At 41.2% G+C, this 27,489-nt stretch overlaps 1 protein-coding gene across 3 annotated transcripts in view; it reads left to right on the forward strand.

Annotated features, from left to right (window-relative positions):
* Window positions 1–27,489, forward strand: part of LDLRAD4 (low density lipoprotein receptor class A domain containing 4) — an 819,180-nt gene that overhangs the window by 252,028 nt on the left and 539,663 nt on the right. For all 3 annotated transcript variants that reach the window (XM_030212482.1, XM_030212498.1, XM_030212489.1), the window contains one exon: window positions 3,383–3,878. In XM_030212482.1, coding sequence (XP_030068342.1) covers window positions 3,839–3,878 — 40 coding nt within the window. In that variant the 5' untranslated portion in view covers window positions 3,383–3,838. The remainder of the gene's footprint in view (window positions 1–3,382; window positions 3,879–27,489) is intronic.

Here is a 27,489-nt window from a genome sequence, read left to right on the forward strand (position 1 = left end):
GGACAGAAGGAAGGGAATACATTTTGGTAGGGTTAAATACCAGAAATCACCAAAAAGACAGCAGTGAGTCCACAAAAAAAATACAGTCCAGGATACAAATTAGAATTTCTTACATTTCAAACATCAAAAAGTTAAGTGTGAAATTTTAATAAATAAGTTTTTAAAAGTAATTGTATTTGTTGTCGACTCACTGCTCCTTTTTGGTGACTTGTGCTTTCTGCAGTGGGACACCTCTCTGTTTGTATAGGGCTAAATATCACTCCATTTACAGAAGAAAGGGTTTCAAAAGAACTAACTAAACTGAGAGTTGACAAGACAATGGGGGCAGATGGATGTGCCGCCTGTCAAAATGGTACCAGTAGTGATAGTCTCGCACTACGACCACTAGGAGGTTATGCTTTCTTAGTAGTAGTAGCCTGAGACTACCACTAGGGGTGCCATTTTGACATGCAATGCCTGAAAGGCAGGAGTGACTAGCGATCACTCCTGCTCAGGGCACATAGGTATGGGCATGGGGGTAGGTTGTGGGGTACTTGGAGGTTGAGGGCTTCATTAGGGGGGTGGGGGCTAGTTTGTGGGGGAGGAGGTCTGGAATCTGCACTGTGGCCTCTTTAAACCCTGGTTGGGAGTATGGGGCCACAGCTTTGCCGATAGTCCCGGCAGCTTTTGGCTGGAGTTATTTTACTGTCATTTTCTGCCCATACTGCAACAGTGTATGACTGCAAATTGCATTCTGGTTTTTACATATTAATGAACTGCTTTAATATCACTGTGGTAAATTAATTCAAGCTGTGTTAGGGCTCTTTAAGTCACGGTAAGGGGCAAGTGTAAACTGCCTAGACTTGCTTTCAAATTAGGCTGCATATAAAGTCTCATAATAAACATAAAAACAACATGACTTAAAACCCTAATGCAACTTGATAGCTTTCCTCCTTAGTCCCCTTCTGAAATAGTGCCTATGACCTTGCCACATTCTCGTCCTACCCAAAACACATTTTTGGAGTGGAGGAGTAGTCTTTCATCAAATGAATGAACCTCTGCCCTTCCAATCTGCTGCAATATCAGAGAAGTCTCTGCCCTCATTAAGGGGCCCTTTTATAGAGCAGTGGTAAGCCACAGGCTTACCGTTCACTCTTCTGGGACTTCCACCGGTGGTAGTCCAGCCCCACGCGAGTGCCATTTCCGGGGAAAAAGAAAACGTCCAGAAATGTTGCTGCCTGTTTACTGCCGGGTTAGCATGGGAGCCCTTTTCACCAAGGGTGGCAGTAAGGGCTCCCTGCCGCATGGCCACACAGTAAAAAAAAGTCCTGGTGCATGGGGAAAACAGCCCCTGCCGCTAGTGCAGGACCCTTTCTCCCTCAGCTTGGTAAAAGGACCCTTAAATGAGGGCAGTTCAGCCTCCAGAAATGTTGCTTTGTCCAGTGGCACTCCTTTTATTTCTTCTACGAAGGAAGTGAGTGGAAGCAAAACTTTACCTACTCCTGTAAAATTTATACCTGTTACAGAATTCAGCTCTCATTCTGTTTCAAATATAGCTGAGGGGATGTTTGGGCTGCAGTGACTCGGACAGAGAAAGCTGGGAATGGTAATTTGGCTCAGTTGTGCAAATTTTCTGAAGAAGTTTCAGCTAAGATTTCTCAGCATGATAAACTGGGCAGACCTCTATAGTCTGTGTCCCAAATATGGCAAAACAGGGCAGACTTTTATAGTCTTGTATCCCTGTTGAGAGACAGATTTGGATGGACTGAAGTGGACTTTGATGGCAACTTCAGCAATTTCTCCCTTATATGGCAACCTGGTTTCATCCATTTTGGAGATGACGGCCTGGAGGCAGGAGCGAGTGGGCATCGCTCCTGCCTCATTCAAGGTATTTGGGTCTGGGGATCTTGGAAAGGGGGTCGGGGGTGGCATGGGGTGAGTGCCAGTAGACACCAGGGACATCTTTTTTTTTAATTCTGTTGTGCAACATGATAATGCCACATAGTTATGATTTCATTTTTTATTCTTTTGTAGTTATAGCGGGTGGGAATAGAAAATGGATTCTAATACAATATGATAATGCTTCAATTCCTATTACTTTAATTGGTTTTTAAATTTCTTTTTGGGTCTCACTAGGAAATTGTTCCTCCATGATGTGGACTTCAGTGCTATTAAATTGTGATTTTGTGTGACACAGAGAGGCATTTTCGATATGACGTCTAAATCAGATTTTAGATGTTTTAGGAAAAATGTTCAAATATCCAGTAGCAAACATGTCCATTTTCAAACCAGAAAAATGTCCAACTTTTTGTTTTGAAAATGACCATTTGCTAGATGTTTTTGTATTCAGTGCATCTATCTTTGAGGACCATTTAAAAAAATGTGCAAGGGAAAAATGTACAAAAACACGCCAATGGGAGGAATGGAGGGGGGGGGGGGGGGTGCTAGCATTATTAGTAGACTGGCCACACAGACATCCCAGCAAAGCAATGTGGCACCCTAGGGGGCACTGCAGTGGACGTCACATAAAAGGTCCCAGGTACACATCTCACCGTTACCCCCTGGTATTGTATGGGGAGCCTTTCAAAACCCATCAACTATACCCAACTCATATCGTCAAAAAGAAGTAAAGAGGGACCGGAACACTCAGACCTGTAAGAAAAAAAAAGGCAGAATTACGGGTTGCTTCATGGTAAACTTGCTTGGGGGGGGGGGGGGGGAGATGGAATCAAGAGATGAAAGTGTACGAGCTGGGGCATAGGAGATAACTTTTGGTCTAACTCCAACTACATCAGATTTCAGTAATCCAACTGCAGAATAACCGTGCTTGCATTATTTTGTCTTGTTGACAAAGCAGATGTAGATTTAGATAAGTTAGTTGGGATACCTTAGAAACATAAAGCAGTCTATTACTATGCTTAAACTCCTAATTCCTGCCTTATTTTTATATATGTTCTCTTATGTATTCTTTAAAGAAGATAATTCAATAACACGCTTGATTTATCCTTTGCAGCTAAGAATATTTAGGTTAGAGATCTCATGGGTGTACAGCATATTTTTTCTCCTTTTAATTACTATTCTATGTGGTGGTGAAGCTTCCCTCCTAGCAGGCACCAGGCTTCATCTCTACTAAATGTGGCCTTTGATATGCAAATCACCTCATGGTTTGAGAGATGGGCACAAGCCCCTCAGCACTGTTTATTGTTGCACTTCAAAGTATTGTAAGACCATGCTTTGTATCCCAGCAAACTGCAATATGTGCCTTCTGAGGATCTCATTTACCATATTCTTTTTATCCTTGAAAGCGCATTTGTCTTTTTTCCCATTTATCTGTGTCTGTTAATTTTAATATTTATATAGGTCATCAAAAAACATAATATTTTTTATACATTTTTATGTTTAGGGAACTCACTGAGGAGAGAGAGGAGAACGCATGAAAGACAAGACAAGAGACGGTTGGACATTAACAGAAATAGAGTTCTGGAGAAACAAAGAATGCTGGGCTGCTGACAAGATATCAATTGGAATTGATAAATATAAATATCAAGAAAGGCCATCTCATGGATCCTTGTCTTTTGGAGTTTTAAGTGTGCCACCATGGCAACATTTCTTTGGCTGGACGGCTGAAGGGACTTCAACCTACAAGTTCCGCTCAGGGCTCAGTGCAGTGCCCTGGTTGCATCTGCTTACAAGGACTGGGAACGGTAAAAGCGGGAGTTCGATGGTCTTAAATGGTTTTGAGTGGTGACAAATGGACTTTGGCCAGCTAAGATGGAAGTGACTTGACAGCTTCTTGCCTAGTTTTTGTCTCCTGTGGACAGGTTAAGGTTGGAATTATAAGCTTTGCTGGCAGAGCAGTATGCAGGAAGCTGGTTCTCAGGCCACAAATGCTTTCACAGGTAAGGAATTTCCATTGCGCAAAAGGGAAACTTGGAATCCCGCTTAATGAGTGGCGGTTCTTCATTTTAATTTTTCCTTCTCTGCACTGAAAGGTTTGTTGTTTAGTAGCTTGCATGAGGATTACAGTAATTGTTCATATACTAACTAATAAATAGAAATAAAACAAAAAAAAATCCAGAAAATAAGGTGATATCTTTTTTATTGGACTAACTCGATACATTTTGAGGTCAATTCTATATGACAACCAAAAAAGAAGGAAAAAAACCCTATGTTGAGAATACCAGAAACCAAAGTATGGGTGATCCAAAAATCTTCCAGCTGTCAAGTATAAAAAAACACTTTTATTGACAAAGCAACCAATAATTAAGCAGACCTGAAACGGGGCTGTATTTCAGCATGCCTGCTTCAGGCATCACAAATGCTCTGTCAATTGCGTAGTTAAATGAAGAAATGTTGTTGAACAAAATCCAATTTAACCTTTGATGTTAGTAGTGGCATTTTCTTCTCCAGTTGTGATTTATCATTGATGCTGGATTTGGATTTTGCTCAACAACATTTCTTCATTTAACTACACAATTGACAGAGCATTTGTGACCCCTGAAGCAGGCGGTTACCTGCCAAAACAGGGCCCTGTGTTGGGTCTGCTTAATTATTGGTGCTTTGTCAATAAAAGAGTGGGACCTTTTTACTAAGGCATGCTGAAAAATGGCCTGCGCTGGTGTAGGTGCGTGTTTTGGATGCGTGCAGGTCCATTTTTCAGCATGCTTGGAAAAAAAAGGCCTCTTTTGTGGCCAAAAATGGACGTGCGGCAACATTAAAATCAGCGCAAGTCCATTTTCAGCATGAGACCTTACCGCCATTCATTGACTTGGCGGTAAGGTCTCACTCGCTAACCGGGCGGTAAGCGTCGGTGTGTGTAAACTGGCCCTTGCCACCGGGTAAGCTCCACACGGTAGAAAATGGAAAATATTTTCTACTGTGTGTTTTCTACATGTGTCAGAAATGGAATTACCACCCAGGGCATGTGGTAGCCGGACGGTAGTTCCAATTTGACTATACTCAACTGCTGGAAGTTCCTTGTTTCTCCCGTACTTTGTTTTTAGGGTCAGTTCTATAACATGGTGCTTCCAGTTAGGTGTGCCAATGATGCATGCTGAGTACCAATTCTAAAACAGCACCTGTGCGGTACCAAGATGCCATTATAGAATATTGACACAAACCAGAATTAGTATATCTACATTTAGGCATGACCACTTATACCAGGTCAATGGCAGATGAAGTGGTCATACCTAAGTATTTATTTATTTTGCTGCATTTATATCCCACATTTTCCCACCTATTTGTGGCTTACAATATAATACAACTACAATCACATTGATGGAATAGAAAATCAGAGTATATATAACAGATAGGTGTACAGGAATATTATGGCAGTCATATTAGCGGAGAAGAATTTCAGAATTGTTGCTATTAAGGTGGATACGAAAATTATGTTGAGTAAGAAGTGGATAAATGGATAACAACATAACATAATGATATCAGTACAAGGTGTCATTATCAGTAATTGGGGTGTAAATAAAATAGGCAAATTAAAAGACTTAGTATTCTACAGTATAAATTTTGCATGTAAGTTGGAGACACACCCATTCACCTCCCATAATCTGCCTATGTGTATGTCCACTCGGAGTTAAGTGTTAAGTAAGGTGGACATTCAGTTAGGTGCCCATTTGCTAAGCCGCATAAGCGCCTATGCACGCCCAATGCACGTCAATTCTGAGTTACCGCCCAGCTACTGCATGGCCCGGGTGGTAATTTCATTTTTGATGTGCGTCCTATACGCGCATCAGAAAATATTTTTATTTTCTGGCATGTGAGCGGTAATCGGTGTTTGAACGCACGTTGACCATTACCGCCCGGGTTAAAGTGTGAGACCTTACAACTAAGTCAATGGCTGGTGGAAAGGTCCCAGAACCCAAAATGGACGTACCACACATCTATTTTCTGCCCCCCCCCCCAAAAGGCATTTTTTACAGGCGCACTGAAAAATTATTCTGCGCAGCCAAAACACACGCCTACACTACCGCAGGTGCACCTTAGTAAAAGGACCCTTACATGTTACCTTATAGAATAGTTCATAGTGTGATTACACTTGCTGCTAGTTTTCTTATCACTTACATGTTACAGCATGTGCCCAGTTATAGAATTACCCTTGAATGACTAGGTTTAGAAGGCCAGAAAAATGTGAGCAAAAGATGACATAATCAGAATATATAAGTGAAATAAAAAAGCTTTCTAATAATATTCTCAAGGGAGAGGGTGGGGATGGTGGATTGAGAAACAGGGAAAGATGGATTGGTGATCAGATGGTGACAAAGCAGTACAATTTTTGTTTTAATGTGATAGGAAACCCAGATCTTTGATAAGCTCTGTTTTGTTGGTGTCAGTGTTTTATCAAATGTCTTATGTCTCTGGATTGTTTTAAAAGTATCTCTTAGTATTCATTCTGGCCATAAAGCCATTGATGCGGTGCTCTGAGTGAAAAAATGCTCACCCACAAAGGTGGTTTGCTTGTTGGTGTCTGATGTGGTACTTCTGTGAGCTGATTCTTGTCTTTAGCATCTGGCCTGTCTCTCCAGTACAGCACCCTTCTTCACATTTTCTGTATTTTTTTTTCTTACATTTGTACCCTGTGCTTTCCCACTCATAGCAGGTTAATGTTACATATTATATACAGGTACTTATTTGTACCTTGGGCAATGGAGGGTTAAGTGACTTGCCCAGAGTCACAAGGAGCTGCCTGTGCCTGCAGTGGGAATGGAACCCAGTTCCCCAGGACCAAAGTCCACCACTCTAACCACTAGGCCACTCCTCCACTCCACTCCACTCAGATATGGTATATATTGAACAATATATAAAATATCTGAGGAGAAACACGAGTAGGTTCCCTTTATATTGAATGTTTTTCCTTTGTAGGTACTGTAACTGTGAGATCCTGTAATATATGCTGGCACAATTAGCAGTTTGGTATTTTGCAGGGACTTCTGCCTTTCTCTTTCTCGTTGAGCTTCTGTTGGAAACTTGCTTTGCACTAATTTTTGCTTCAAATTTGTTGGTTGCCGGAAGACTGCATACTTTCTGAAAGATGAACAGAGATGATCAGTTGTTTGTTTCTCTCTTTTTCATAACAATATACCTCCTTATTGCTCTGCAATTAAGGTTAGTACAAGACAGAGAGGTACTCCTTCTGGTCAGTCAAGGCATAAACTGAAGTTGTACAATGGAACCCTCTCAAATGCACATAGGGTCCCTTTTACAAAGTGTCAGTAAGCCCAACTCAGGCTTACTGCATGCTAACTCAGAACTACCAGTGGTCCAACATGGCTGCCAGTGGTAGTTCCGTCTCATAAGCACATAAGTATTGCCATACTGGGAAAGACCAAAGGTCCATCGAGCCCAGCATCCTGTTTCCAACAGTGGCCAATCCAGGTCACAAATACCCGGTAAGATCCCCCATAAAGTACAAAACATTTTATACTGCTTATCCCAGAAATAGTGGATTTTCCTCAAGTCCATTTAATAATGGTCTATGGACTTTTCCTTTAGGAAGCCGTCCAAACCTTTTTTAAACTCTGCTAAGCTAACTGCCTTTGCCACATTCTCTGGCAATGAATTCCAGAGTTTAATTACACGTTGAGTGAAGAAACATTTTCTCCGATTCGTTTTAAATTTACTACATTGTAGTTTCATCGCATGCCCCCTAGTCCTAGTATTTTTGGAAAGCGTGAACAGACGCTTCACATCTACCCATTCCACTCCACTCATTATTTTATAGACCTCTATCATATCTCCCCTGAACTGCCATTTCTGGTGCGTTGGGAAAAACTTTTTGTAGCGTGGCACTGACTTGGCAGTAACTGGGCATTGCCGCATGCTGCCCAGTTACAGCCGAGTTACCACAGGAGAACTTATCGCCACCTCAGTGGGTGGTGGTAAGTGTTCCCCCCCTGCATAGCCAAGTGATAAGAGTAGTTTGTCACATGGTCATTTTTTTAGGGGCTTTTTACCCACTGTGTTAAAAAGGGCCCTGGAGTGTGGGGAAAACTGCTGCTACCGCAGTCCCCCTTTTCCCACAGTTTAGTAAAAGGACCCCATAGAAGGCAATTCTATAAAGCGTAATAAACATTAGGCACCTAAAATCCAGGTGCTAAGCTAATATTCTATGATGGCAAATTTGTGTGCCTAATACATTATAAAATGCTAACGTGAAACAGCAATTAGGTGCCTAAATCTAGGTGGCATCACTTTCACTTGCTCTGTTGCAGGTATAAATAGCTGCGTCTAAATGCAGCAGTTATTTATTTATTGATTGATTTGATTCTCAAGATGTATATCCCGCTTTATTCCAAAGCGGGATACAAAAGAACATACATAAAATCTACAAACTCAGTACGTCACAGTATTCGCCCCTTCCCCATGCTCAGTAGGTGTCTGACAGCATTCAATAAAATGCATGCTTAGTTGGAACACCCATGCCCCTCCCGTGTGAACATCCCCTTTCTAGATCTGCACTAGAATACTTAGGTCCCAATAGAATAGCTTGAAATATAATGGTAAAGCACCAAACAACTCAGGAAAACTTTTGAAACTTGTATATATAAGTAACCAGTGAAAAAAGTTGTCATGGTCTGAAAAACCTCCAAAAAACTGAGACCTAAGCCGACTTTATTGGATCCGACAAACTGCATTGTGAGCTTCAGTATTGCCTGAAAACTTGAAGACTGGATCTACTGTTATGCAGAGTGAGGAGCAGCATTACTTTAACGCTGTGATATTCTAATGTCATGGGAAGAATCACCACAAAACAACTAAGTTAAATGTGCTTTTTGATTTATTTGAAGTATTCATACACAGAGGTTTTATGATGTAATTAAAGAAACAGATTATTTTTCAGACTCATGATTACCTTTTTCACTGGTTACAATTAAAAGAGGTTGTGCTTAAGATTTACTTCATTGCAACATTTTATATATACTAGTAAAAAAGCCCCGTTTCTGATGCAAATGAAATGGGGGCTAGCAAGGTTTTCTTCTGTGTGCATGTGGGAGTGTGTGTGTCCCTGCCCTTTGCCCTCTCTCCCTTCCCCTGTGCTGTCTGTCCCCTCTGCTCTCTGTCCCCTTCCCCCTCGGAGTCGAGTCCTTCAGTCTTAAGTTTCCTGCTGTGCTGTGTTTGTGTTACAGAGATAGTGAGGGCTTCTGCCCTCTCTCTCCTCCCCCCTCTGAGTCCTTCATTGTTACAGAGAGAGCGATTTGATTTCGTGCTTTGCTGTGTTTTCCTTCACTGTTTGTGTTACAGAGAGAGCGAGGGCGGGGCAGACACTCATGGGAAACCGGATATCTCTCTCCCTTCACACTTCCGGCTGGAGGCTTCATTTAGAACGTTGGTGGTGCCTTAGTTATATATATATATATATTTGTACTCCCATATAAGCTTTCCTAAGGTATTTGGTGCTTCACCATTATCTTATGTTGTGTGACCAATAGAATAGTGCCAAAGTGTACTTCCATTTCACGGCCGCTTTTGTGCCTAACTGTCATTTTAGGGGTCTTTTTACCAAGCTGCGGGAAAAAGGCCCTGCGCTGGTGGTAGGGGCTGTTAATCCCATGCGCCATAGCCCTTTTTACTGCATTGGGTAAAAAGACCCGAGGCACACATTACCACGAAGTAAGAGAACTCCTACTGCATGGCCATGTGATAGGGAGCCCTTACCACCACCCATCGAGTTGGCAATAAGGGCTCCCGTGCTAACCTGGCAGTAACTGGGCAGCACGCAACAATACCTGATTACCGCCAGGTTATTGCCGCGCAAGCCATTTCCGGGGTTTTTCTTCTTCCCCCAGAAATGGTGCGTGTTCGGGGCAGGACTACCACCGGTGGCCGCATTGGGCTGGCGGTAGTCCCGAAAGAACGAGCGGTAAGCCAGCGTTGGGCTTAGCGCCGCTCTGTAAAAGGGCCCCTCAGTGCCTAAATTTAGGCTCCTAATTGGCACCTAACGTGTGACACCCTATATAGAATTAGAGGAATACTGATGTCTACAGAGCACCTATTCAAGAATAACCTGAGTCAAGGTCTTAAGGAACTTAGTGCATGATGGTAGACAAAGACTGTATAGTCCATCTAGTCTGCCCAACAGGGTTGCCAAGGGAGTAGTTGCTACACAGTGCAGGTTACTATTCCTCTGCCTTTTTGTTTTTAATTATGGAAGTCTACCTGCCGTACAGTGCAGGTTATTTTTCCCATGGTTTCTGTGCATAAATACAACTGTCACGCCACCAATGAAAGCTGAAGTAGAAATTGTCTGGAGAAACTTATAGAAGGACCCTGTAGAGTACAATCGAGAAGCATAATGGCTACCCTGCATACAGCAGAATCTGGAAAGGGAAACCATCAAAATTATAGAACAGCCTGAAATAACAACAAAAGTGTAAAAAAAAAAAAACAGGTTAATAAGATGTACAAACTGGAACACTACTCCACTGAGACCTGGCAGATTGAGAAATCAATAGGTTAGGCAGCCAGACTTAATACTACAATGGCTAACGGCAGGAATTTTCTCAATAATTGCAAATCAAAAATGTGGTCTCAAAACACTCCAAGCTGGAGGGATTCTTTCTATATGAATATCTCCAAGGAAAAAGCGTATCCTTTAAAACATTAAACAGTACAAATTTTACAAAAGGACCATAAGAATGTGGATAGTCCAAGTCTCAGTTGCATTTAGACTCTAATATCCACACCTATTATCTTCATCAGTCCATTTTCTTCATATACATAAAAAGAATTTTATCAAGTTTGACATTATCTTCCAGTAGATATATTTTCTCAAGTAATAAAGTTTCATTTTATTGCACTTATCTTTAGAAAATTTTCTTCACACTTGATCTCTAGTGCTGTCAGCGTGAAAACCCAACTTTAAATAATCATAATGACCCTATCCAACCTTTTAAACAAAGAGTCCCTTAAAAATTCCCACAACAAGGGATCTAAGGGCATATGCCAGAATTGTGAATCACACTGAAGTGCTTTCAATATTCTCTGACAAGATTTCCTGAAGTTTGTCACATCCTACAGTAGAGAGGTGTGGTAGCCATGTTAGTCCACTCTTAAGGGTTATCAATAGAAATCAAACAAAATAAAACATGGAAAAGAAAATAAGATGATACCTTTTTTATTGGACATAACTAAATACATTTCTTGATTAGCTTTCACAGACATCACATGAAAATAGCCGGTGCCTGTCAAGCCCCCACCCCTGTGGGCCAACACTTTACAAGACCAGATCACTGCACTAGTGATTTCACAGTAAGAATACTGAAAGGTAATTTTAAAACAATACAGGAATGTAAGACCTTTGAAATAAGAATGATTGAATATTTTGACACCCAACAAACAGGACTTAATAAGGATCTGGGTTTTCTAACCCATTATAAACCATAAAGCTGTATTTCTCTGTTTATTTCTCTGTTTATTACCCTCCTCTCACCTACCAACACCCATCCTGTTAGAATATCAATGAAATGCTTTGATGTCCCCATGCATACCCCCACCCTCCCACTCTGTCAGAATGTCAAAGTAATGTTTTGATGTTTCTCTTATATATACTATCTGCTAACACATTTGCTTATTTCCGATCTGACGAAGAAGGGCAACCTTCGAAAGCTAATCAAGAAATGTATTAAGTTATGTCCAAAATAAAGGTATCATCTTATTTTCTTTTCCAAGTTTTATTTTGTTTGATTTCTATTGATAACCTATTCACATCCTACAGAAATTTCCGTTTCAACAATGTCTTCGTCAGGGATGCCAGTGCTTTAATTTCAGAGATCCTCCATCTATAGTAAGCTCAGCGAATGACAGCATCTTTTAACTAAAGTCTAATGTTCTTTACGTCCTATTCTCATCCAATCAAGAGCCCAGAAAAACAAACACGTCATGGAACAAGTAAGAAGGTTAGTTCTCACTTAAAGAGGTATTTACAAAGTTCAAAGAATAGCATTTCATTCAATCTCTTCATTGAGACCGTCAGGGGCCACCGTTTTTAGCTCAAAAATCCAAAATTGCTCTCGTAGTGCCAGATAAGCATCACAATCACCCTCAAAATACGGAGACATTTTTTCAATAATTAATCACTGCATGACTGCAAAATCATGATTCCATTCGATTCAATGGGCAACCATTGGAGCTGCTACTATTTTATTTTTTAATCTGCTGTGATGTTCATTCAAATGTTGCCTTATAGTCCTACTAGTTTGTCCCACATAGATCTTTAAACAAGGACAGATGATGACATAAACAGCATACTACAAAGAACAATCCGTGGGCATTTTTAGATTGTATATTTTTGACGTTTGGGGATGTTGCCAGGTTTTAGTGCTTATTGACTGACATCAGACATGCTTTGCAATGGCCACAAGGTTTGTATCCTTCTATACTAAAAAAATGTATTTTTTATTGGAGTGAAAATTTGGAGCAGATCAAATGATAAGACAAATTTTTGCCTCTGGAATATGCGACATAGGGGCCAGATTGAAAAGTTTCGTGTAGTTGAAGCACAGGCCAATGTTTATATATACTCCGTGCAATTAAAGCAGATTTATTTGAGTGTGATAAAACACAGATTTGTTTTTCTTGAGTTTCTTTTTGTCTATATTTAAGTAGTAGTTCTGGGTTAGTATAATGAGCACGGTGAAAAGCTTGTTTAACCATTATATATGGATAACCCTTCTCTAGGAACCGTTGTTTTAGGATTGGAGCCTGTTGAAGAAATTCTTCTGTTGTACTACAGATGCGTCGAATGTGCAGAAATTGGCCAATAGGTATCGCTTTTTTCAGTTAACACGGATGACAACTATTATATTGTAAATAATTATTTTGTCAGTATTTTGCGATACACCATAGTAATCAATTGATCTTGATGTCTTAAAACTTTTGTGTCCAAAAAAGTTATTTCTTTATCATTAAAGGTACAAGTAAATTGCAGATGTTGATCCATGTGACAAATTCTTCTAGTTGTGTCCAAACAAAGAATATGTCATCTATAAATCTGACCCAGTTTGTGATTTTGAGCATCCAACTTGAATTGAAGATAAATCGCTGTTCAAAATCTTCTACAACAAGATTAGCTATACTAGGGGCAGCTGCAGTGCCCATAACCACTCCTCGTTTCTGTAAGTAGAATTTGTCATTGAAAACAAAATAATTTTTAGTCAAAATTAAGATAGTTATACTTTCCAAAAATTGGTTAGAAACTCTCAGATCAGTATACCTGTTTATAAGCTGTTGTTTTACCGCTTTAATAGTGGAATCCTGGGGAATACTTGTATACAATGTCTTAATGTCCAAGGTCACCAAGAGACATTCTTTTGGTAAATTCTGAATGTTATATATTTTCACAAGAAAATCCGTAGTATCACGTATATAAGATTGAGTTCATTGTACCCAAGGTTTCAAAAAGTGATCTAAGAATTTTGATAGAGGTTTCAACACAGAACCCCGTAGGGAGACTATCAGGCTCATTTTCATAAGAGATGGACGTTCATCTTTCGACATAAATCGGAATATGGACGTCCATCTCCCAGAGACGTCCAAATCGGTATAATTGAAACCCAATTTTAGATGTCTCCAACTGCAGTCTATCACAAGGATGTCCAAATTTCAAGGGGGCGTGTCGGAGGCATGTTGAAGGCGGGACTTGGGCGTGCCTAACACTTGGACATCTTTGAGCCATAATCGAAAAAAGCAGGGATGTTCTAAAGTAAAACTTGGACGTTTTCACCTGGACGTGTTTTTCTTATGAATAAGGCACAAAAAGGTGCCTAAAATGACCAGATGATCACAGGAGGGAATCGGGGATGACCTCCTGTTACTCCCCCAGTGGTCACTAACCCCCTCCCACCCTCAAAAAACATCTTTAAAAATATTTTGTTCCACCCTCAGATGTCATACTCAGGTCCATGAAAGTGCATGCAGGTCCCTGGAGCAGTTTTAGTGGGTGCAGTGCACTTCAGACAGGCACACCCAGGCCTATACCCCCCTACCTGTTATGTTTGTGGAGGAAACAGCGAGCCCTCCAAAACCCACCACAATCTCACTGTACCCACATCTAGGTGCCCCCCTTCACCCGTAAGGGCTATGGTAGTGGTGTACAGTTGGGGGTAGTGGGTTTTGGGGGCTCAACACAAAAGGTAAGGGAGCTATGTACCTGGGAGCAATTTCTGAAGTCCACTGCAGTGCCCCCTAGGGTGCCCGGTTGGTGTCCTGGCATGTCAGGGGGACCAGTGCACTACAAATGATGGCTCCTCCCATGTCCAAATGGCTTGCATTTGGACGTTTTTGACATGGATGTCTTTGGCTTCGAAAATCACTGAAAGTCAAAGACGTCCATCTCTAAGGACGTCCAAATCCAAGGACGTCCTTGGTATTTTCGAAACGAAAGATGGACGTCCATCTTTTTTCGAAAATACGGTTTTCCCTGCCCCTGGATTTGGACGTTTTACAAAGACATCCAACATTGAGCAACAAATCATCTAAAAGCTTTTGACACTTATTGCTAAGGCCTTTAAGATGGACCTGCCATTTTACTTAGTGAATCTTACTATTCCATACTCCCCAGTCCATCTCCTCCACTCCATAAATAACTACCGAGTGGTTTTTCCCAATCCCAAACTCGCCATACATGAATCCACTAGACACCGTGCTTTCTATTTCACAGCTCCTTTCTACTGAATTCTCTTTCTCTTTATATCCATGCTGAATTGTCATTCAAAAAATTTAAATCTACTATAAAATCTTGACTTTTTTGCCAAACATATAATGTGATGTAGGAATGTTTGCTGCTAGCATCATCGTCTCTTCCAGTGTCCTTCCCTCCCCACTTCATCTCCCTTCCTTTCCCTCTCCTATTTTCCTCCCTATTCTCCAAGGCCCCACACCTCTCTCTGTCCTATTGGTTTGAATGCGTCTGAACAAATGGTTTACCCTTTCCTGTTTATATTGTAATTCTTTTCTTCCTTTTGATTATTATGATTTTAGATTGTAAACCACCTAGATCTGCTAGTAAGTTAAGGTGGTATAGCAAATTTCAAATAAACATAAACCTGACCCGCCTCATCACTGCCACCTTTCAGTTCCATTTTCCATTGATTCATTGCTTTCTGCATAAAGTTTCTGATATTTTCACTCACTCCAGCTATTTCTAGCCTTTTCAAAATCCAGCTATGTGGCAATGTTGAAGGTCATCTTGTAATCAATCAAAGCCACATTCAAGTTCATTTCTCGATGTTTGCTCTTTTCCAGCATTATTTTATCAATCAGAAGCTGATCTTTCATGTCTCTGATGTTTTGACGGTTTCCTTTTTGTTCTTATAGAAGCAAATTGTCTCTTTCCAAATGGTCCTAGACTGTCTGCTATTATTCATATCAACAGCTTGAACATTGTTGACAGTTTATTGACCTGTAGTTGTTTGGGACTCTTCCTTGTGTTGGGTCTTTATGCAGGAAAGCAGGACTTCCCAGTTGTCAACCAGTCTCTAATTTCCCTCTTTACAGCATGCTGTTGAACTGTTCAGTGATTCTTGGATGTAAACACATCAGATGTTTGAGCTAGAAACCATGCAGTTGGCCTTTCTCAGGTGTTCTCCAGTTCTTGACCTTCTTGCTCTTTCTTCAGCTAGTCTAGGTTATATTCTAGCTCTTCCATAGTTCTTCTAACCAGTTCAGTTTCCACTTCTTTATAACCACACAGCTTTTTTGTTGTAATCTTTATTGTTGTCCAACATGTTCTTCAAAAATTGAACGGTTTCCTCTTTGTCAGGCTGTTTGCAATTTCAGTTAGCTTCTCCATTGATATTGACAGGAACAGTTGGCTCTGCCTTTACTGGATGATTCTAGCCTCATATCTGGCAATTTTCTTTGATGTTGCTTTTATTTTCTGCTGTATAATTTCCAATGGTTCACTAATCTTTCTGAAGGGCAATTCTATAACAGTGTGTGTGTAGTTATGTGTGCTATGTGCACATAAGTGCATTAGTGTGTAACTGCATGGGGGGGGGGGGGGGTGGAACAGGGGCAGGTTGCAAAGAACAACTCATAAAAAAAACTCCAGAGCGCCCAAAATACAGCAGCCAGGCTGATATTCAGCAAAATATGCTTCGAAAGTGCCAAACCTCTTCGTGAAAAGTTGCATTGGCTCCCAATCAAAGAACGGATCATCTTCAAAATTTGCACCTTAGTCCACAAAATCATATACGGCGTTGTCCCAGGATACATGACAGACCTTATTGATCTACCAAGAAGAAACAAAGTCAGACTGTCAAGATCCTACTTAAACCTACACTACCCAAATTGCAAAGGAATTTTCAGCAGTCGTATATTTTCAGCGAGTTTGTAGTTGGTCTTCCAGTAGCTCTTCAGGATCCAGCTTCTGTTGTTCAACTGAAGATCCTGAGACTTGTAGCCCATTTATTGCGATATGTCCAGGTATTCTAACACCTGATGTGGTCCTTGTTATCCTGGGTGATGACTGATTCACTATAGGATTTGTTTTTCTTGTTTGCACCCTGTTTTCATGGGTTTGAGACGTTCAGTTTGACTGCTGTCCAAAGGCCTGCGTGATATGGGTGGCCCTATAACATAGCTGTTGGATTCATAGAAGCAAATAAGCCCCTTCACCACAGCAAGTTAGTGTCCTCTCAGAAGGAATCATTATAATTATGATTATTATTTTCAACCAAGGCAGTGTATAACAGGTGTAGGTTGACATAGGTTCTGCCAATGGATACTATCCCCCCCAATTCTATATATGGCACTCAGAGTGACACCCCCCCCCCCAATTATGGCCATGCTTCCGAGACGTGTGTGGAAATAAATTGGATAACAAGCTCTGCTCCATCAATAATTGCTTGCTAACAACCAATTATTAATGTTAATTGGCACTCATTAAAATTTGTGTGCTGTTCTATAAGACACGGTACCAAACTCCCATGACACGTATCTCAAAAGGGGACATGGCTGGGGGTGTGTTGAGGGCGTTCCAAAAGGTTGTGTGCAAAATTACAGAATATTGCCTAACTATACCTTTATTGGGTGTCGGCATTTGTACCAAGTTTCAGCAGATGTATGTTCGGTACCCAAAAGGCACAGGATCCTTGCTAAATGCTATTAACATAGTAACATAGTAACATAGTAGATGACGGCAGAAAAAGACCTGCATGGTCCATCCAGTCTGCCCAACAAGTTAAACTCATGTGTATACCTTACCTTGATTTGTACTTGCCTTTTTCAGGGCACAGACCGTACAAGTCTGCCCAGCAGTATTTCCCGCCTCCCAAACACCAGTCCCGCCTCCCATCACCGGCTCTGGCACGGACCGTATAAGTCTGCCCTCCACTATCCTCGCCTCTCAACCACCAACCTCTTTTCCCCCACCTGCTCCGCCACCCAATTTCGGCTAAGCTTCTGAGGATCCATTCCTGCTGCACAGGATTCCTTTATGCACATCCCACGTATGTTTGAATTCCGTTACCGTTTTCATCTCCACCACCTCCCGCGGGAGGGCATTCCAAGCATCCACCACCCTCTCCGTGAAAAAATACTTCCTGACATCTTTTTTGAGTCTGCCCCCCTTCAATCTCATTTCATGTCCTCTCGTTCTACCGCCTTCCCATCTCCGGAAAAACTTTTTTGCGGATTAATACCTTTCAAGTATTTGAACGTCTGTATCATATCACCCCTGTTCCTCCTTTCCTCCAGGGTATACATGTTCAGGTCAGCAAGTCTCTGCTCATACGTCTTGAGATAGGAGGGATTCTATATAAGGTACGTGCCCTTTATAGAATATCACTTAGTGGTGATTTTTTTGGGCACCCAAGTTTCAGTGCTGTGTATTGAAATCCCTCCTATCTAAAGATACCCAGGCAATAACATGTCTGAAACCTTAGAAAAGCAATTGATGCTACAGCAGTGCAGGGCAGCTCTACTCTCTGATTCAGTGGGCTGTTATGCTGATTACAGAAGTCATAATATTTATATTTACACTGCCTTCATTAGAACAACTAGCAGCCATAACATAAAGTACCATAATTCCAAATCTTAGTGTTTTCTATGTGGACTACAGTAGAACTTCCAATATTTATAGGTTCCCCTTCCTAGTATATAATAATATGTAATATCTGCCCTGTCAGTTCTGCATATAAAAGGAATCAAAGAGTGCCAGAACAGTATTTGGACATTCACACATCTCACTAATGGGTCCTTTTATCAAGGTGTGCTAATGGATTTAGGGCCCTGTTTACTAAGCCGTTCTAGAGGCTCGTTAGTGCTTTTAGCGTGTTCTGTGTAGGCTTCCACAATATGCCTATGGGTGCCTACACAGTTATTGCGCACTAATTCATTAACATGCACTAAATCTGTTAGTGCACCTTAGTAAAAGAACCCCTAAGGCCTGCAGTAGTGTAGACGTGTGTTTTGGGTGCACACATAATCATTGTGTATTATTCCCTTATTTTGTACTACACAATTGTGACTCTGAATGTGCAACATTGCAAATTATTGTGATTATTAAACACTTTGATATTCCAGGATATATTGTAGGTTGACAGTTGTGTAAAAGGTAAAGAGGTTGATCCTAGAAAATAACGTAAAACTCTATATATTCAGGACACTTTTCAAACATACGTTCACTGGTATTTTAACATGCATGTGACAATATATGCATGTAAAATGCTGCATAAAAAGGTATCCCCCTACATATGAGTATGTGCAATGACCAGATTGCATGTACTTTTTTGCAACTCAGGTATAGGTGTGTTTTATGTGTATACTTTAAAAGCTTAGAGTAAGTATGGAATAATTATCTTATCTTGGAAGTACATTAACTCTAAGTAATTAAACCACAAGTACTTCTCCTATAGATATTATATGTAAATTGGACCATCAGGTAGTGATTTCAGCCAGAACACAATGTTGCACCATCACCCACTTCATCATCAGTCCTTGTTATTAAGGAATTTTATGTTTTTTTTTTACTATTTTGTACACAAATCTTAAACCTCAGTGATATAGGTGTTCAGACCCCCCCTGACATGACCATGTTTCGCTTCACTGCATCATGATAGAAGATCCTATAACAAACAAATTCATCAATGTCCAATTATTTTGATTATTTATAGAATCTTCAGCACAAAATTATCAATAATACCACAAAGCTTTTAATCACTCAGCTTTATTGGTTCTTCAATACAAAATGGCGCTGGTGGTTTTTCCAATTTTAAATAGAAGGCAGCTGACCTATGGCAGCCACATCATCATCTAATCTCTTCATTCTGACCCCTGTGCATTACAGTGTTCACCATAAAATCACAATGTTGGTCTCGATAACCATCATCTGATGGTCCAATTTACATATACAGGTAAATATCTATGGGAGAAGTACTTGTGGCGTAATTACTTTAAAGAATATGCACATTTATATATTGAATTTGCAAATATTTATCCCTGCTGTCTAGCTAGTGTAAATGTCCATAGCTCCTCAGCAGCCACAATTTATGGAGAATGTATGCTTGTATTTTATAAAGAAACGTGGAGGGGCATTTTCAAAAGGACATCCAAGTCAGAACATCCCAAACAAACATCCATCTGAAGATTTCCTGTTTGGAAGTATGTGAGATTGACATCCATACATTGGAAACATCCAGCATGAACATCTATTTTACAACCTGGAATGTCCAAATTATGAACGGGGGAAAACAAGGGACATGGACGTCTGTATGGCAGCATTCTTTGAAAATGGCCACACAGATGTCTATGCAGAGCAAAGGGGCAGCCTAGTGGTTAATGCAGTGGACTGTGAGCCAAGGAACTCAGATTCAAAGCCCACTTTAAGTCATTAAGGGGTCCTTTTACAAAGCTGTGGTAAAAAGTGGCCTGCGGTAGTGTGGGTGTGTCTTTGGGCACGTGTTGGGCCACTTTTTACTGCGTCTGGGAAAAAGACCATTTTTTAATGGGCCAGGAAATGGGCGTGCACAAAAATTAAAACTAGCATGCGCCTATTTATGGCCTGAGCCCTTACCGCCAGCCATTGACTTAGCAGTAAGGGCTCACATGTTACCCGTGTGGTAACCATGCAGCGTGTGTCAATGTGGCCATGCTGCCAATTACTGCTGGGAACACCCCATGCAGAAGAAAATAGAAAAATATTTTCTACCGTAAGATTCAGTACAAGCCAAACTCGGAAATACAGCTGGGTGCACACGCTACCCCAGCGGTAGTGCCGATTTTGTGCACGCTATCCCTCCTGCAGCTTTGTTACAAGGGCCCCTTATTTTCTAATGGTGATCCCTCCAGGATCAGCAACATACCTACTGTACCATGAATTGCTGCTGCTGCTGCTTTGGATTGAAGGTTTTACCATTAGGTGATACTTTTGGAAAACACCACTTGGTTTTCATAGCCCCTGATGTAGCCCTTGCAAAGGGCGAAATATGGCAGTGTTGGCCTTTTAATTGTTTTATTTATGTTTGTTTGTGGTGAATAAACTTGGACCCTTCATTGCACCATCGATCTAATGTATCTTCTGTTTTGTTGTACATTAAGGAAAATGACTTCTTTAATCCTTTGTGTAAATTCCTGGCCATAAAGACCCAATCATTTAAAAAACCTATGAGTGCTTCTGAGGTGCTGTAATCCTCAGCATGGAAAATGTTCCACATACATGAATATTCTCTTTGTCAACTGGGGAATAAATGACCAGAGTTTAGTCCCATACTTATCCCACCCAAACCGTGTCCCCTTGAAATATCTACATAGTGTGGATTTCCACATAGAAATAGCAGCTTCCTGAAATCATTATTTTTATGTGGACGTAATATACATGTGGAAATGCTGCTATTTACATGTGGCTATAATGAATATATTTCAGAAATACAAATTACAAAATTCAGCATGTTAAAAATATAATTATTTATTTTACTTTTATTTATTTATTAGGATTTATTTACCGCCTTTTTGAAGGCATTTACTCAAGGTGGTGTATAACAAGAATAAGTCAAATATAAGCACTAGACAATTACAGCAGTAAAAATATTCAAACAACAATACAAAGTATGGCGTGTATACTACATTACAATGTCAACTCAATACGCAATAAAACATTTTAAAAGACAGCATTGATTGACGTCAAGGCCTGAACATTTTGAGTCCCTATTGTCCTAACATTGTTGTTTTCAGTGAGCCTAGTAGCGAGGGATTCCCAGATACTAATGGGAATACTAATGGTCTGCTTGTCCTCAGAGAACACCTGCTACAGGTGAGTAACTTCGCTTAATATCTAGTATGACTGCACAAAACACAGTCTCTTTATGCAGTTCATTCTAACCAGCTACAGTGGTGGAAATAAGTATTTGATCCCTTGCTGATTTTGTAAGTTTGCCCACTGACAAAGACATGAGCAGCCCATAATTGAAGGGTAGGTTATTGGTAACAGTGAGAGATAGCACATCACAAATTAAATCCGGAAAATCACATTGTGGAAAGTATATGAATTTATTTGCATTCTGCAGAGGGAAATAAGTATTTGATCCCCCACCAACCAGTAAGAGATCTGGCCCCTACAGACCAGGTAGATGCTCCAAATCAACTCGTTACCTGCATGACAGACAGCTGTCGGCAATGGTCACCTGTATGAAAGACACCTGTCCACAGACTCAGTGAATCAGTCAGACTCTAACCTCTACAAAATGGCCAAGAGCAAGGAGCTGTCTAAGGATGTCAGGGACAAGATCATACACCTGCACAAGGCTGGAATGGGCTACAAACCATCAGTAAGACGCTGGGCGAGAAGGAGACAACTGTTGGTGCCATAGTAAGAAAATGGAAGAAGTACAAAATGACTGTCAATCGACAAAGATCTGGGGCTCCACGCAAAATCTCACCTCGTGGGGTATCCTTGATCATGAGGAAGGTTAGAAATCAGCCTACAACTACAAGGGGGGAACTTGTCAATGATCTCAAGGCAGCTGGGACCACTGTCACCACGAAAACCATTGGTAACACATTACGACATAACGGATTGCAATCCTGCAGTGCCCGCAAGGTCCCCCTGCTCCGGAAGGCACATGTGACGGCCCGTCTGAAGTTTGCCAGTGAACACCTGGATGATGCCGAGAGTGATTGGGAGAAGGTGCTGTGGTCAGATGAGACAAAAATTGAGCTCTTTGGCATGAACTCAACTCGCCGTGTTTGGAGGAAGAGAAATGCTGCCTATGACCCAAAGAACACCGTCCCCACTGTCAAGCATGGAGGTGGAAATGTTATGTTTTGGGGGTGTTTCTCTGCTAAGGGCACAGGACTACTTCACCGCATCAATGGGAGAATGGATGGGGCCATGTACCGTACAATTCTGAGTGACAACCTCCTTCCCTCCGCCAGGGCCTTAAAAATGGGTCGTGGCTGGGTCTTCCAGCACGACAATGACCCAAAACATACAGCCAAGGCAACAAAGGAGTGGCTCAGGAAGAAGCACATTAGGGTCATGGAGTGGCCTAGCCAGTCACCAGACCTTAATCCCATTGAAAACTTATGGAGGGAGCTGAAGCTGCGAGTTGCCAAGCGACAGCCCAGAACTCTTAATGATTTAGAGATGATCTGCAAAGAGGAGTGGACCAAAATTCCTCCTGACATGTGTGCAAACCTCATCATCAACTACAGAAGACGTCTGACCGCTGTGCTTGCCAACAAGGGTTTTGCCACCAAGTATTAGGTCTTGTTTGCCAGAGGGATTAAATACTTATTTCCCTCTGCAGAATGCAAATAAATTCATATACTTTCCACAATGTGATTTTCCGGATTTAATTTGTGATGTGCTATCTCTCACTGTTACCAATAACCTACCCTTCAATTATGGGCTGCTCATGTCTTTGTCAGTGGGCAAACTTACAAAATCAGCAAGGGATCAAATACTTATTTCCACCACTGTATGTTTTATTTATTTATTTGTTACATTTGTACCCCACATTTTCCCACCTATTTGCAGGCTCAATGTGGCTTACATGATACCGGAGACGTGTTAATAAGACTCCGGAGTAAAACAAATACAGATAATGGTTAAGTTGAGGTAGGAAGGGTAGAAACCACATGAAGGAACATGTGGTGGGGCCATATAGAGGATAGCGAGAACAGATGAGATTGTTTGGTGATCAATACGAACTGTGGTGTTGTAGTGTCGCTGATTCCAGGCATTCAAGTTGGGTCGGGAGGGGGTAAGCCCCCTGGAACAGGCGGGTCTCTAGTTTCTTTCTGAATTGGAGGTGGTCATACGTGGCACCCACGCGCTCCATAGCCGTGTACTGACGCAGGAAAAACTGGATGCGTAGGTTGACCTACACCTTAATCCCCTGCAGCTTGGGTAGCTGAGCCCCAGGTATTGCCATGCCGATGCGGACATGTCTCCAGTTAGTAGGTCGACTAGGTCCGCCATATACCCCGGTGCCCCACCACATATTCACGGATATTAAATTAGGGCTTCTGATTATAGGTTAAAAAAAAACAGTGGCAAAGCACTCCCAATGCAAAACAATTAAAATAGCTGTTTATTGGATAAAAACTTGAAGCCCATCAATTCACCTAATACTCCCTTGCTCCTCCACTGGCTTGTCTTGTATCCTTCATTCAGTTTTTGTGCTTTATCTGCACCTAAGACAAAAAAAAAGCATACTTGATTCCTGTATGCAGTAATAGTAACTGTGGTACAAAAACACCAATCAACATTGATTAACTGGAAAATAAATATTTAAATGTATAATTTGTAAACACCTAAGGAAAGCCCTCAATATAGTTCATACACGTATACAATTCAGCACTTGCTTTGGTGAAGGGAGAGGAGATCACGCTTATAACAATCTACCAAATCTATTTTTTTTGTCATTCTTTAAAGAGTTAGCTGTTTGTTTTTTTTGTCTCCATGACACTCATATCTCTACCCCAGAATGTCCTTCCAGCTCTGAGGTAAAATGCCAAGAATGGTGGGAGCTTTGTTAAAGCAAGAGATGAATTCCAACTACTGCAGATGAACACTGCCAAAATTCATCCCTCCTCCCTAACCAGTATCAATCAGTAGTGCTAAGAACGGGATAGATTCTGGGCTTGGTGGCTCCAAAAGCATTGTTCATGTTTCCCTGTCAATGGAATTGACTGTATGTAGAGTTGGGAGTTAGTCAGGGAAAATAGTGTAAGCATGACATAATAGCAATGATAAACAAGAAAATGGTGTTCTGTTTGGAATGTGAAGGACTTGGAAATTGCCTGTTTATCTTAGAGGTCTCGAGCTTGGATGCTGACTGAAGGAGAATTTACAGCTAGGCTAGATATTTAGTAAGGCCTTGATTTGTGCAGAAAAACCCATTACACCAGTTTTCAGTTGGTGTTGTGATTGGATTAAGTACTGGCCATTATTTAACTTAAGCCATACATTCCCCGCTGCTGTACTTATAGGTAGTGGAGCTGAACGTACATATAAAGAGCTGTTCTAGAACAGGGCATTTAGAATTAGAAGAAGGGAGCCTGGTAGGAGCTTACTCTGCAAAGGAATATAGGAATTGTTTTTCCTGTATAGGAAACTAGCCTCATAAGGGGGTCTTTTAGTAAGCCGCGGTAGCGTTTTAAACTCACAGTAGAAATCAACTGGTGGTAAACCCCGAAACGTCCATTATATTCCTATGGGCACCTTGGCATTTACCGCTAGCTGATTTGTACCATGAGCTGAAAACGCTACCGCGGCTTAGTAAACAACCTCCTAAGTATACAAGTGCTTAAAAAGTTAGGCTTGAGCACTTATGCCAGCCATAGCTCTCATTCCTAAATGTCAGATGTACACCATCAGGCTCATTTTCGAAAGAGATGGACGTCCAAAAAGTGACATAAATCGGCACTTGGATGTCCATCTCTCAGAGACGTCCAAATTGGTATAATCGAAACCTGATTTTGGACGTCTCTAACTGAAGTCCATCGCAAGGACATCCAAATTTCAAGGGGGCTTATTGGAGGTGTGGTGAAGGCAGGACTTGGGCGTTCCTAAGACTTGGATGTCTTTGACCCATAATGGAAAAAAGCAGAGATGTCCATGAGTAAAACTTGGACATTTTCACCTGGACCTGTTTTTATTACGAATAAGGCACAAAAAAGTGCCCGGAATGACTAGATGACCACTGAAGGGAATCGGGGATGATCTCCCCTTACTCCCCCAGTGGTCACTAACCCCCTCCCACCCTCAAAAAACATCTTTAAAAATATTGATTGCCAGCCTCAGATGTCATACTCAGGTCCATCAGAGCAGTATGCAGGTCCCTGGAGCAGTTTTAGTGGGTGCAGTGCACTTCAGGCAGGCAGACCCAGGCCCATCCACCCCCTACCTGTTACATTTGTGGAGGAAACAGCGAGCCCTCCAAAACCCACCACAAACCCACTGTACCTACATCTAGGTGCCCCCTTCACCCCTTAGGGCTCTGGTAGTGGTGTACAGTTTTGGGAAGTAGATTTGGGGGGGGGGGGGTTGGGGGGCTCAGCACCGAAGGTAAGGGAGCTATGCACCTGGGAGCAATTTGTGAAGTCCACTGCTGTGCCCCCTAGGGTGTCCGGTTGGTTTCCTGGCATGTGAGGAGGACCAGTGCACTACGAATGCTGGCTCCTCCCATGACCAAATGCCTTGGATTTGGTTGTTTTTGAGATGGGCGTCCTCGGTTTCCATTATCGCCAAAAACTTGGAACGACCATCTCTAAGGTCGCCCATCTCAACATTTAGGTCGACCATCTCTAAGGTCGACCTAAATGTTGAGATTTGGGCGTCCCCGACGGTATTATCGAAACGAAAGATAGAAGCCCATCTTGTTTCGATAATAGTGGTTTCCCCGCCCCTTCGGCGGGACGTCCTTAGAGATGGGCGCCATTAGAGATGGTCATCCCCGTTCGATTATGCTCCTCCATGCCCTACTTTGTATTGTTATTTGAATATTTTTACTGCTGTAATTGTCTATTGCTTATGTTTGATTTATTCTTATTGTACACCGCGCCTTGAGTGAATTCCTTCAAAAAGGCGGTAAATAAATCCTAATAAATAAATAAATAATAGCATTCTAATAGGATGCAAAGTCTCATTATTATTATGCTAATCAAAAATGCATCTTGTATTTGAGCTGGCATTACTTTTCCTCCCTGGAAGTATCAAGCTGATAGCACATGGCTCCATGCTCCTGGAGACATATAAAGAGGCTGGTGGTTGGTGAATGGAAGTATAAATCCCCAAAGGAAAGACCTCCCACATAGAAACTTGCTGGAACAAACCCTTGGACCCCCTCAATGACCTCCCTCTCCAAGGCCCTGCATCCCCTGCAATCCTCTTCTAAGGATCAGGGGGGATCCCTGGTGTCTAAAGGCCGGGGCAGGAAGCTTCCGGTTCTATGCTAATTTTTTCAATGTGTATATTTGTAAAATGGTTGCTCCTGCTGCACTTGCTGGCAGGCACAAATGTATTCTGCAGATAGTTTAGAAAAGGCTCTGTGTCGGCAGGTTTTATTCTAAAATATCACTAAATTGAGCACATCCCAACCTGGGATCTCTACCTTCTATGTAAAATGGAGCTTCACATTAAACAGTTTTGCGGCAAGAGACTTTTTCTAAAATAAACATGTTTAGATCATAAGAATGTATGCCATATATGGTGAAAGCAAAGGTCCATAATGCCTAGCATCATGTCTCCAACAGTGAAATACCTGGAAGATCCCAAGCAGTAAATTCATTCCATGCACCACATTTCCAGGGATGGGCAGTAGCTTTCCAAATTGTCCTTGGCTAATAATGGTTACTGAACTCTTCCTCTAGGGTCTTGTCTAAACTCTTTTTAGACTTAGCTGTGCTATTGCCTTGATAACATTCTCCAACAGCAAATGTCACAGCTTGGTTGTTCATGGAGTGAAAAAAAGTACAGAACTTTGCATGTGACATTCTTTCTTTTATTACCTATTTCTTGCAGAATAATTCCTAACATTCAATTTATTAGCCCTATATCCAATCTATTTGAATTTTTAATGAAACACAATATAAAGCAAGATGACACACTGATTAAATTCAATATATCAATGTAAATCTACCAGCTGCACAAACAATTTAGCTTTAAACCACTAACAATTAGAAGTTAATATAATTTGACAGGCTGTTTTTAATTTTTACCATTTTATTTTTAAATGTTATTCTCTTTGTCCATACTGTTTCAATATTTACTTATGGTAAATGAACAATCTATAGCTTGTTGTACCATGCTTTTGTTGATTGTGAACACAAAAATATTGTGATGCACCCAAAAATGGTTAGAAATTATAAACAGAATGTAAATATAACATTGGCACCCGCACCTTCACTTCCTCATACATCATTCATTACCTACCCCTCATTACCAATAACACACTGACAACAGCAATCAAATCCATATGTGGCAAAATATTGGCCGCAGCTTTTATTTAACTCCAAAATACCAACCAGCAATTCTTGTAACATCAAATTGCATAAGTG

Source organism: Microcaecilia unicolor, chromosome 1 (assembly GCF_901765095.1).
Source record: "Microcaecilia unicolor chromosome 1, aMicUni1.1, whole genome shotgun sequence".
Classification (NCBI taxonomy): domain Eukaryota; kingdom Metazoa; phylum Chordata; class Amphibia; order Gymnophiona; family Siphonopidae; genus Microcaecilia; species Microcaecilia unicolor.